Source organism: Tauraco erythrolophus, chromosome 7 (genome assembly GCF_009769465.1).
Source record: "Tauraco erythrolophus isolate bTauEry1 chromosome 7, bTauEry1.pri, whole genome shotgun sequence".
In the NCBI taxonomy this organism is placed as follows: domain Eukaryota; kingdom Metazoa; phylum Chordata; class Aves; order Musophagiformes; family Musophagidae; genus Tauraco; species Tauraco erythrolophus.
In genome coordinates this window covers 19,821,979-19,835,179 of record NC_141471.1, presented here as the reverse complement: position 1 = coordinate 19,835,179, position 13,201 = coordinate 19,821,979, and the positions used below count along the sequence as shown (strand labels likewise).

The following is a 13,201-nucleotide window of genomic DNA, read 5'->3' as shown; positions in this document are numbered from 1 at the left end:
GCAGTATTCAGAAAAAGGTTAACATTCTATATAGGCACTTTCAATTAAGCTGATCCCAGTGCAGATGTATAAACAAATGCAAAGCAACAGGGCAAAAAAATTACCATTTCTTAGTCTTTCATCTATTACCTTCTTGACCTTTCCTAAATCATAGGACTAAATCGGTCGACTGCCTTCTTGCAGGACAGGGAGCTTAAGGATTTCTGCAATACTTACGGAAGTGTATTTACTACTCTGAAGTCGTAAATCTCATCTTAAAAAGCTCTCCTTTCTGCAATTCTGAAGATTGTTGCTGGGAAATAAAGAAATAAAAATATTGACAGTTTCATGTTGTAAACAGCAGAAATGTTGGTGAACATTTCAGAGCAAGTTTTGTTGAGCAGCTATTCATGATGGTGCCTACAGAAGTGTGTCACAGCTGTAGCAAGATTACAGTTCAGAGATATCTAATGAAATCTAAGGAGCACTGTTAAATGTAGTGTTTACGCACACTTGTAACAGTGAAACATGCACTCAGAGTTAACTGGGTAGGGTTTTTTTCTGGTCTTTTGATTTCAACATTAGAGATCTCATATATGACACTTTCAAGGCTGTAGATACTAGCCTTAAAATTTACCAGACCAAGGACAAATTATGATGATATTTTTCATAGATTTCATAGATTTCTAGGTTGGAAAAGACCTTAGAGATCATCCAGTCCAACCGTCCCTAATCCCCATTAAACCATATCCCTAAGTAGTTCGTCCACCCTATTCTTAAACACACCCAGGGATGGGGACTCAACCACCTCCCTGGGCAGCCTATTCCAGTGGCTGACAACCCTTTCAGAGAAGAAATTCTTTCTAACATCCAACCTGAACCTCCCCTGACTAAGCTTATACCCATTTCCTCTTGTTCTATCACCCATCACTAATGTAAAGAGCCCTTCCCCCACCTCCCCACCATCCTTTCTCAAGTATTTGTAGGCTGTAATCAGGTCTCCCCTCATCAATATGACACACTGTTTGATGAAGTGTTTATGTTGTGAGGAGCATGTTACAGGTATGCCTACTATATGTTGTAGGTTATTGTAAGCACTTTAATAGAGGGTTTTTTACAAGCACGGTGTTAAAATTATAGCCACTGTCTAATTGGATATGATTTGTAGTAAGTTACAATTTACTTTTTTGTTAGGAAAAGTGTCTGACTTTTAATAAGAATAACCTTGCTCAGTAAAAACCAAACTCCACTTAGCAGTCTTGGAGAGCCGCTAGTAAGCAGATACTTGGGAAAGGATATAAGAACATGGCAAAATGCTCAGAGCACATCTCCTTGCTTTTAATGACTTGTAGCTCAGGGATTTTTCAAAGTCCAAGATGGAAACTTTGTAAGTTTTTGTAAACTTTGTTGTGCAGCATCTAGACACATGAATTCTGTGGAGTAATTCTTTTTGGGTAGAAAGAACCACTTTGTATTTATTTTTTAATCTTTCATTTTCAATCAACCCCCTAACTCTGAAATTACACACAGCAGAATACTCACCCTTGCCATGCTAGTCATTATGCTATAAATACTCCTCACTCCCTTTCCTGATCATGCCTTTTCCAGCCTGAAAAGTTGTAATCATTCTGTTGCCTTTCTCTATGCACTTTGTAACTCTAGTGTAAGTTAGATATGTGAGATGGGGAGAGAGGAGAGCCCTGCAACAGCTGTATCAGATATGGGCTCATCATGGCTTCATGCGGTGGTGTGGTGATGACATGCCTGTCCTAGAATCCTAGAATGGTTTGGTTTGGAAGGGACCTTTAAAGATCATCTAGTCCAACCGCCCTGCCAAGGGCAGGGGCATCCATTGTCCTCATGTTCCACATGAGCTTTCTATTACAAATCCAACATCTCATTCACAATGGATGATTATCACTTCAAAGTTCATTACTATGTATGAGAACTTAGGGTTTTGGGAAGTTGTTGGGTTTAGGTGATATTTCTCCTCTTCTCATGAGCATTGCTTTACATTTATTAGGAGTTAGTTTAATCTTTCGATTTTTTTTGGTCAATTAGTATCAGATGGTCCATCTGTAGCCCTCTGCAGTCACGTTTCATTTTCATTCCCCTGAATATTTAATAGTCTTTTGAGATCTTTTTACTATACTGTTTGTCTTCTTTCCTAAATAATTTATAGCATGTTGAAAAGCACCAGCCCTGGCATTGATCCCTGTGGAACTCACCAGCAAAGTACATTCATTGAGTAAGCTGTTCATTGATCCCTTCCCTTTACTTCCAGTACTTTATCCATGAGAGAATTTCCTCTCTTGTCCCATGGAAACTTTGCTTACTTAAAAGCTTTTTCTCAAATACCTTGCTGGAAGCCTTTTGGGCTATAGGTTGTCCCCACGCTTTTGTTGTTTCCTTGTGGTTTTGTAAGACGCACCTTCTCTTTACACAAGTCACATCAATTCCTCCCTAACACAGCATATTTATCCATTGGTCCACTAATTCTCTGTTGTTTATTCTTTATTTTCATGTCTGTCAATTACACCAGTCTAGGTGTTAGTCTCACCAGAGTACAGTTCCCTTGATAGCCCCACCCCCTTTTAAAAAATTAATTTGTATCATCTATGACACTTTCCACTGCTCTGGTGCCAAAGCAATTTTAATCAAGAAGTTAGATGCTTAGCATTAATAGTTCAACTGTTTCACCCTCGAGTTGCTATTGAACTCCAGGGCAAATACCATCTGGCCTGGGTGGTTTGTTACTATTGTCAGTTTTGTAACCTGTTCTACTGATACTGCAGTCTGAGACAGATCCTCTGATGCTTTTTTGCCTAAGAAAGATCACAGCATAAAAGTTTGCCTTGGCTCCCCTGAGTAAAACATAGATGCAGAAAAATCATTTATCTTGTATTTGCCTTCTGAAACTCCATTAATGTGAGTGTCTTGTTAGTTGGGTTTGCTCAGTCCAATCTGTAAAGTCAAGTTGTTTCCCCAGTTACAGAAACAAAATGCTGGAGACCATGGGATCTGTTTCAAACTTTGGCTTCTGAGGGCTGAAGCTTCTTTTCACTTGCAGTTAGCAACATGAAGTGGTGTAATATGGTATCCCCTGAGTAATTTCAGGATCGTTGTCTTGTTTGATAGCATCACTGTATGGGATCAAAGGGGTTTATGATGACCCTTCCATTTCAGCTCAAAGAACTAAGGGGAAAGAAAGCCATTGTCAGCTACCTAGAATTCTTTCCTTTATCCCCACATTTCCAACAGTGATAACCCTACCAAAATCTAGGGGAAGATGTTGCTGCCCATGGCAGGGGAGTTGGAACTAGGTGATCTTCAAGGTCCCTTCCAACCCAAACCATTCTGTTATTCTATTATTCTGTTATTCTAAAACATCATAACATTGTTCTGTGTTTGTTCCTTTCTCTTCTTTCCACCCATGAACAAATTTAAGCTTCTCCCCTTATCTTTTTTGTTGCCTGGTGGATGCTGATATCTGAGAAGCTGCTTTTCCAGTGCTGATATAGGAAAAGAGCCGCGGGGCTGTGTGTGGGAGGGGCAGGGGGTTGTACCCTGTGATTCCCAAAGCAGCACTGCCTAGTCCTGAGTGCTGGTATCGGGGCATTAAGTATAGGGAGGATGCCTGACGGTAAAGCACCATTCCGGAGGGCAGAAGCCTTTGCATTGTAGTGAGTGACAGAAAGCCAGATTCTTTTTCCAGTTCCTTCCTAGACTGTATCTGTACCCTTTATTGCAAAGGCAGAGACAGAGACAGCAGATATCTGCGTTATTGCAGCCTCTTCCACTGGAAAAATACCACGAGAAACGTTCCCTTGCTGCCATCGTGTGGTCCCTTGGATTGTTTCCTGCAAGTATGCTTGTGCTAGTGGAAACTGTGACTCCCCAGCCTTTCTCAAGGCAGAGCTTTCGGAAGAAATGGTCTTAAAACGGGAACAGTGTTTACCTCCACTTTTTTGTGATCTGTTTAGAAACAACTTGTGATTCTTAATTCAAAATTCTTCTATAGTTTCTGAAGTTCTTTGGATTGAAATGAACTCTTTGCTGTGTGCACTCGATGTTCAGATGCTGATACTATTTCTGTTTCGCTATATATCAGAAGTACTATTGTATTGCCATTTATTGTTCTGTGTGACTGTGCTTCCACTTTAAATTGGCTTAATGTGGAATGCTGCTGCAAGGGATTTTCTCCTTTTTAACCTGTTACTGGCCACCTACTCCTCTCTTTTCCTTCTCATGTTGCCTATCTGCCAAGATGGATCTAGGAAGTGACCTGGCTGAAAATAAGTAATTTTCTTCTGGTTCCCATAGCAGTGCTGGCACAAGGGACGTGTGGAAATGCAAGAGCTGTGGTCGGTGCAGAAGGCAGCCTTCCCCTACCCCTTTTCAGGCAATCAGCCTATATCTTGATTCTCTTACAGCAGTTGCAAAACCACTACCTGAGTGGATGCGAGAAATTAGGCTCAAAAATAGGTTAAAATGAGTAGGTGATTTGTCAGTTCAGAGTTTGCTTTGCATTGTTTTCTACCATGCCATTAAACTGCTACTCAGAATGTTCCTGTTAGTAAATTTGATATCTTACTAGAGGCGGATTTATCTCAGAATAAATAGTCAAGATATGATCCTTTTAAGGTATTTGCATGGGTGTTTGTATAGTTGTGCATAATTATTTCAGGTCTTTTTGAGAAATTTTTGAGCTTCTGTGTGGAAACTCCAGCTAAAGCAATGTGGTCTCAACCTTAAATGGAAATAAAAGTGCTTCCTCCAAAACAAAAATAAAGTTTATGTGTCTGAAGGATTGTGAAAATCTATGTGAAGTATGGAAGTACTGGAAAAAATATTGGGAAAGGTGATGAGGAAGCACCAGATGGAGCTGGAGGAAGCACAGGACAGGACTGGTTTGAAAAAATATCTGAAGTGATTCATTCTTGAATCCCAATGCTAAGTGAGAGCTGCATGCAATGCACATTTGCTGTTCCACAAATAGCCAGACAATGCACAGTCTGGCTATTTGTGGAAGCAAGACCCTGTACCCTGTCTAACAGGACCCAGCAGATAAAGAGGGTTGCATCAAAGGGCCATTAGTGCCAGGTTTTGGATTGTTATTTCACTGATGAGCGTTCCTTTGCATGTCATCAACAATGAGAAAAGTGCAAGGTGCAAACTAGTACTAGGTGTAGTGGTACAGTGTGTCTGTATCCTTCTAGGATTTGCATCCCCAGAGGGCTGGCTGGTATCACAGAATCACAGAATGTTAGGGATTGGAAGGGACCTCAAAGGATCATCTAGTCCAATCCCCCTGCCAGAGCAGGACCACCTAGATCAGATCACAATGTAGATTTGTAGGTAGATGTGTTTCACCCCCCCACCTCCTCTTGGTAGCACAGCTGCCCTGAGGTCAATATGCTCCACGCATATGCAGCCTGTCAGGACACAGAGAAATCAAGGACTTGGACTAGTTACAAGCCTGTTCCTGTGGTGTGAGCATGAGTGTCCAGCATTGTAACCTCGCCTCATGGTTCCCTCCTGGTTTTTAAGCCTATGGTGTCAGATTTAAAGAAGCCACAGTTGAGGTTTCCAGTTTAGTTCAGTCCGTTCATTTACATATGTTTGATTGTAATGTGAAAGTCCTGCTTACGTTTTATATGTCCACTTTTTTTGTTTTGCCAGTGAGCTGGAGGCATTTGTTGAAGACCTGAAGAGGGATTCCACTGCTTCCAGCAAGACAGTTACATTGAAAGATGTTGAAGATGGAGCCTTTCTTTTGCGTCAAGTGGGAGAAGCTGTTGCCACCCTGAAAGGTATGTACTACTTCTTTTTACTTTTGGTTCTTCTCTTTTAACCACAGTGGCTGAGAACAGTTTTGCCTTTCATCAGGGAACATTAACTTTCACTTCCAAAAAGATTCAAAGTTGGGATTAAGAAGCTTGTTCCATGGCCCCTGGATAGATGTCGACACTCAACTATTTAACATTCACCCTATCATCTGTTTGTTCCCAAGGCTTTTATCATTTCCCCTTGAGCTTCACAGTTGTTGTCTTCGCAGGAGACTTCCCAACATTGCAGAATAAAATGCGTGCGATCCTCCGGATTGAGGTAGAAGCCGTGAGGTTCCTAAAGGAAGAACCCCACAAGCTAGACAGCTTGCTGAAACGTGTGCGCAGCATGACCGATATCCTTACCATGCTCAGGAGGTAATTTTCTTTCTTTTTTTCTTCAAAACTAAAGAATTTCCTCAAGCAGTTTTGTAACAGCCTTCAAGTTTGGGTTCTTCCCCTCTCCTCAGGCAACTTTGAGAAATGCAACTGGCTTGCAGTATTTTAAAGGTTCTTCCTAGAGCTTTCTCAAGGGAAATGAAATGAGCCTTTCCTATGCTCTGTACAGTGATTCTGTTTGACCAACAGCCCCAGTCGTCAAGATCTTATGATTGAAACTAGCTCCCTCTGAGCTCAACACTTCCAGATTTCGGAAGTACCTGGATGAGAAAGCTTACAGATTGGCATCAGTCCCGTATCTGAGCTAATTAGATGTAGGCATTTACAGCAATCTAAGCTAATAGAAATATTCTCTGACACTGAAACATGCATCTCCGAAAATGTAGCAGTAAGAAATAAAACAGGAAAAGATTCTAAGTGGACAAAGATATCCTAAACCTTCTGAAAGAAATATTTTTCAATATGCTTGTGAATTCATGCAGATTCTTTATTCTGTTCTTTGCAAGTAAGATGCGTTAGAGAAAGTTGAAATAATAGATAAAATTTGTGTCCACTAAGTGCCAGTGTTTAGCTATGTTTGTCAGAATATATGAGCAGCAAATGACTGTTGATTTAGATGAAGCAATAAGCATTGGATTTAATTCCTACTCAAAACGAGTGAATGAGCCCCAACTGTCAGTGGTGGTGGTCTCAATTTTACTTCAATTACAAGAAAATGTAAGTCATAAGCCTATTGTTGCTACCATTAGTCTAAAGAATGTAGAGTTGCCATTGTAAAATGGATTTGCCAGTACTGGCAGATGGATAAAATAGTTTATGTAACAGTTCTTCTAAGAGCTGTCACTTATCTTTTCATGTAGATACATATTTGTATCTTTTCATGTTAGTTTCCTTTTCTTAAAAGTGACTACAGTTATTTCCTGTCTCACCCTGTTGGGAGGGGGGAAGCATGCGAAAGTTTTACGAAAAGTAATTTTTTGCAGTGAAATTATGTATTAAGCCTCACAAAGTCTGTTTCAGTAATGGAAAAACTGATGGCAAAATTCGATGGCGAGCTACACTCCAAAGCTCAGCCATTTCACAGCTAGCTGCCAGAAATAGTTGACTCTTTACAAACTCAGCTCATTCTACCCCAAACTCTTGACAGACAAAACCTTTGTGAGGTATCATTTGAAGGCTTTGTTTCGGCTATTTGCCAAACTGCTACCTCACATTCTATGTATTCAGCCTCGTGATTTTGTGGTGCAACCCCAGCTGAAACTAAGCACCATGCAGCCACTCACTCACTCCCCCCGGCAATGGGATGGGGAGGAGAATCGAAACAAAACTCATAGGTTGAGATAAAGACAGTTTGGGGAGGGGGAGGGAAGCGGTACTGAAAGAATATACAAAACAAGTGATGCACAATACAATTGCTCACCACCTGCTGACTGATGCCCAGCCCATTCCTGAGCGGCGATCATGCTGCCCCTGGCCAACTCCCCCAGTTTTATACTGAGCATGATGTTATATGGTATGGAATATCCCGTTGGCCAGTTTGAGTCAGCTGTCCTGGTTATGCTCCCTCCCAGCTTCTTGCGCACCTGGTAGAGCATGGGAAGCTGAAAGTCCTTGAGTGCTTAGCAATAACTAAAAATGTCAGTGTAGTATCAGTATTGTCCTCGTACTAAATCTGAAAACACAGCACTACACCAGCTACTAAGAAGAAAATTAGCTCTATCCCAGCCAAAACCAGAACATCCAGGCACATCTTATTTAGATATATACATTGTATAAAATTTAAGTCAACTGATTTCCATTCCCCCTCTAAAATCGACCGACTGTAACTCATGGTTTGGTCAAAAAGTGCCAGTACATCCATGAAGGTTTGTAAACATTTTAAAAGGCAAAACCATCCTAATTAGAGTGGCCTCTTTAATTGGGTCCCTGACTCTGAGAGACAGCTATAAAATCATACAACTGAGAGCATCAAGAAATAAAAATACCATTTTGATGTTTTTGGTATAGGTGCTTTTCCCTTGCAAAAGTTTATTGTTAAGTATTGTTCATGACCCACCAGTATGCTAACCATGTGCCATGCTGTTGTGTTCAATTTGGCTGGGCAGACATGTAACAGAAGGACTGCTGAGGGGTGTGGATCCATCCCAAGCTGTTCAATACTCTGCTATGGAAAAGGCCGCTGCAGCTGACACTCTGAAAAACCAAGAGGAGCTTAAGCATGCCCAGGGACATGCACAGCAAAACCTCACAGCAGTCACATCAGAGTCCCAGGTTTCATCAGTCAAGTCAGAAGTTGTCCCCTTCTCAACAATGACGGTCCATCATGTGCAGAGCTCGCCTGTTGTCATCCATCAATCTCAGCACTCGTCAGCCCTAGTCAACCATGCCCAGGGTTCACCCACTGTAGCCGGCCACAGTGAAGGTGGGCCAGCAGGTGGCCACCTCCCTGCCACCCCAACAGTCCCCCAGCAAGAGGCGGCAACAGGATCCCAGCCCACACAAGGCACACCAGCATCACAGGTCTCTGTCAATGGCACCACCATGCAAAGTCTGTTCATTGAGGAAATTCACAGTGCAAGTACCAGAAACCGAGCTGTATCAATTGAGGTACGGTGTATTCTACTCAGCCAGTTGTCCTCTCTTTGGGTCTGAGCTCCCAGTCTCACTCTTGAGACTGCAGGTGGGATTTTTCAAATGTATTCTGGGGATTTATATGCTTAACCCTTCGCTACACCGTGCACTTCTGAAGATACTCTCTGATTTTAAATGCAACAGGATAATAATATGTGACCAAAATGCAGAATTGTGTTCTTGAAATAACCTTTATTAAAAAAAAATAAATTCTTTTTTAGATTACCTTACTTTTGAACAATAACATGAATCTCTGGCAACACTTGCATCAGTGGATTTCATTCACTCTTTAAGCCTCCATATTCTTCATTTTGGAGAGATAAAAGTGAAAGAGTGTGAAGCTCCAGTGGTTTCACACAAAGATATTGAGAAAATCCACAAGTGAACTCTCGTGTCTTATCACAGACATGCACTTTAATCACCAGCATGATATACTAAGACAGTGACCCAAATTTAAATTTTGCCTTTGTTCCTTTAGTGAGCAGTGGCCACTATTGGTCTGTCGTGTGTTTGCGCTATATCTAGCACAATGGGAGTCAGGTTGAATGTACAATTAATGTTAATATATTTTCTCTAGTTCCTGACTGGAACTGAAAGAATCTATCCATATTGACCTATAATGTTTACATATGGATTTTTTTTAAAGTCAGTGATCGTAACAGAAGTCAGAGAAATAAACAGGTGCTTTACTGTTTTTGTCTAGAAAGCTGAAAAGAAATGGGAAGAGAAAAGACAAAACCTCGATCACTATAATGGAAAGGAATTTGAAAAGCTTTTGGAAGAGGCCCAGGCCAATATAATGAAGTCGATTCCTAACCTGGAGATGCCTCCGCAGCCAGCAGCCCTACCTAAAGGGGATGCAGTGGAAAAGCTAGAAGTCCCAGGTAAGATTTGCTAGAGTAAATGGTGCTAAAGAATTGTGTATCTGAAAAATAGAGATTGTTTTTCCTACTTTCTAAAATGGTTTCAGTTTACAGATTTCTGTGTTCTTGATCATACCTGTGAGTATGTCTGAGGAATAACGCAGGTCCTGTGGATATCATGCAGTGATTTTGCGGATGCCGGTGTGGGCAACCAGCTGAACACGAATTTCCCTGTATTGCAACTGAGAGTGAGTTTGTTCTCTGCAGATAAAGACTGCTCATGAGCAGAAAAGTAAGAGTACACCTGGCTTTTGACAGAGATGAGAGTATCTGTATACTGTACTATGTCTATATCTAGTATAGTGTGTTCAGTTTTGCACTTAAAAGTTTAGCATTACAGAGAGCTCTGGAAAGAACCATAAAGAGTTTGAGAACAAATGATCTTACTATCAGAAACCTAAAAAGCTCTTTTTGTAGACGTATTTGTTATCAAAAGAAGATCAAGACATGCCTGAGATTTTTGAGGCTAAGGAGGCCTTTTAAGTTTGTAGAACATGTTCCAACACGTTCCACTGACTGGAAGCTGAAGCTAGAGAAAGCCACATTAAAAATTAGCTGTCAAATTTTAACTTTTAAAGTAACTAATCACTGAAGTTTAATTATGAGCATATGGGGTTCTCTGCCTCTTCAAATCTTTAAGCAATACTGTATTTCTTTCTGAAAAGCTGCTGAAGCACAAGCTCTGTGTGTGATGCAAGGCCTGCTTAAAGAAATCCTTGAACCTATGTTAAGTGGAAAGTCAGACTGTTTGATCTTAGTGATACTTACTAACTTCATAATCTTAAACTATAAATACAACCAATGTTTTGGGTAAGTCCCTCAGAGGTCTGAAAATGACCTGTGATGCTACATAACTGAGTTGTCTTGGAGAAGTGGATAGATATGTAGGAATGAATGGGAGTGACCTTCACAGTAAGCATTCTGGCTGTCCACAGCTATGACATAGATATACTGAGTTTCAAGTTGAACGTGAGTCAGACTATGACTGTGTAGCACAAAAAGGCAAACACCATAATGAGATGAATAGAAATATCTACAAGACATGAATCTCCTCAACAGTGGTAAGCTCTTACATGGAGTCCAAAACATTGAGTTTGAGAATTTCTAAGGAGGAAGTCAAGAGGACAGAGGTCTAAAAAAATATGATCTCTGGGGAACAAAAAAGAAAGAATTGGGTTTGTTTCGCATGAAGAAGCGAAGGCTGAGGAAGGACAAAGCAATCTCTGAATATATAAACTTCTGCTAAAAAAAAGAAAAGAACAACTTGCTTTGTGTGGGTGGAACAGTAGAAGTTGGCAATTGCAACCAGGAAGACCCAGGTTAGGTATTAGGGAAAAACCTCATAATGATAAGGAAAGTGAAGCACTGACGAAGACTCTTGAGGCAATGAGGAGGATGTAAGATCCTCGTCACTGGAGAGAATGGCTTAGACTAGCATTTTTCAAGAATTATGTAGGTAGAGATACTTTGTGGTAGCAGCATGATGGGGTGTCCTTCCAGTACTATTTCTTTCACAATTTAGCATACAAATCCATGTCTGAATTTCTTCAGAGTTCAATGAACAAAGAAGATGCCTCAGCCAAACCTTGGATTTGCCTCATTAGCCAAACATAAGCCAGCTGCAAAATTCTTACCCAGCTGCTTAAGCAATAGTCCACCCAGCTCAGTAGTCTGTCTCTGACAGAGGCAGTGGAAATACTGTCTGTGGGCAGCACAGAACCTGACCACCTTCTGCAGTCTGCTAGCACTCCCCCAGCACCTGGCTTCCCCACTGCTGTGGCAGCAAGCTCCAAGAGCTCACTCCCCATCCTGTGAAAGAGCTTTCCTTCATCTGTTTTAAAATGATCTCTTACCAGCTTCACTGAGTTCCTCATAGTTATAATACTGTGCAATTTGGCAAAACATAGCTCTGCATTCCCTTTATAAAATCACAAAGGCAGTGGAAAAACCTCGATCATATCCTGGAAGTCCTAGCGTGCCCTATGGGTTCCAAACAGCAAACTTGCAGCCTTTCTGGTCTCTCCTTCTAGGCCAACTGCTCCCTCTCCAGGCTCATTTCAGTTGCCCTTCTAACTCCACTGTGTCCTTCTGGAGCTGTGGAGACCAAAGCTGCATGCGGCATTCAAGATGTTGGCATGCCAAGGTGGTAAATAGCTGCAAAATGATGCCCCAGGACTTGTATATGCAAATTCATATAGAATTTGGGAAGAGTGTTTTCAGATCCAGCATTTTGTTCCGGGTGCACCTTTAGCACTGACAAGTTGTGGTTCCTTGGATGTTTCATAACATGCATGTTTAAAATAAATTCTGTTGAACCTCATAAAATAATTTTAGAATTCTGGCACCATTCAGTGAGGTTACTGGCTATCAACACAATTATCTTGTACAATGTGTGGCATAAATAGAAAATGTCAGTGAAAATAAATACCATATGGGTGCAGTGAGCTGTGACATCTTAAAAAAGTGCATAACACAAGTTCTGCAGTTTTGTATCTTGCATAGTTAACTAATCCACTTCTAGAATACAATTTTGCACAGTGTGTAGCCAGCAGATTTAAGCAGCAATTTGATGAGATTAAGATGTTTGCCTTCTGTTGTGCATAATGAATCCAATAATAGTAACATAAATAAGGGAGAAGCAAAACTTTTCCTTAATATCTGATTAAATATCTCACATGCCATCCAGCTCTTCTATGATTCAAGATGAAAATTTAAATATCAGTCTGCTGTAGACTAGAAAACTGAGCAACATAAGGAAAGAGAGACCACCTACCTACTAATACAGTGCATAAGGCATTTTGGCCATGTACTAGCAGAGTCCTCTGTTGGCTTTGCTGCAGAAGTCAGATAGATCACGTTGCCAGAATATGTCATCTCAGCCATTCTCCACACAGAACCCAATTAAGTAACTCTTTTTTTTCCCCCTGCAAAGCACAAAACAAAGTAAATTTACACACTTTACATAATTTTGCAGATGACTCTGTAAATAGAATCATAGAATCATAGAATGGTTAGGGTTGGAAGGGACCTCAAAGATCATCTAGTTGCAACCCCCCTGCCATGGGCAGGGAAACCCTCCACTACACCAGGTTGCTCAAAGCGTCATCCAACCTGGCCTTGAACTCTTCCAGGGACGAGGCATCTACAACTTCTCTGGGCAACCTTCTTTAATGTCTTGACTTTGACTCATCTTTATTATCAGGATCATTTAGTGAAAAATATGGGGAATGTCTGTAGCACATACATTAGAAATTTGGCTCCTTCACCTCTTTTTGTGCCTTCATATGTGAGAATGCAAGTGCTGAGTGATCAGTAGCTTCCATTACAGACAGTTTGCTGCTTTGACTCCAAAGGCTGCCTCAAGGCAGGCATTATTATTTTGAGATCGTTTTAAGACATGTTGGATTTTTTTGGTGCAAGTAGAAATTTGAGTGGTGGAGG

At 40.9% G+C, this 13,201-nt stretch overlaps 1 protein-coding gene across 7 annotated transcripts in view; it reads left to right on the top strand.

Annotated features, from left to right (window-relative positions):
• Positions 1–13,201, top strand: part of KIAA1217 (KIAA1217 ortholog) — a 255,715-nt gene that overhangs the window by 228,778 nt on the left and 13,736 nt on the right. For all 7 annotated transcript variants that reach the window (XM_086614399.1, XM_086614402.1, XM_086614401.1 and 4 more), the window contains 4 exons: positions 5,662–5,792; positions 6,038–6,185; positions 8,312–8,813; positions 9,541–9,721. In XM_086614399.1, the coding sequence (XP_086470525.1) occupies positions 5,662–5,792; positions 6,038–6,185; positions 8,312–8,813; positions 9,541–9,721 (962 nt within the window). The remainder of the gene's footprint in view (positions 1–5,661; positions 5,793–6,037; positions 6,186–8,311; positions 8,814–9,540; positions 9,722–13,201) is intronic.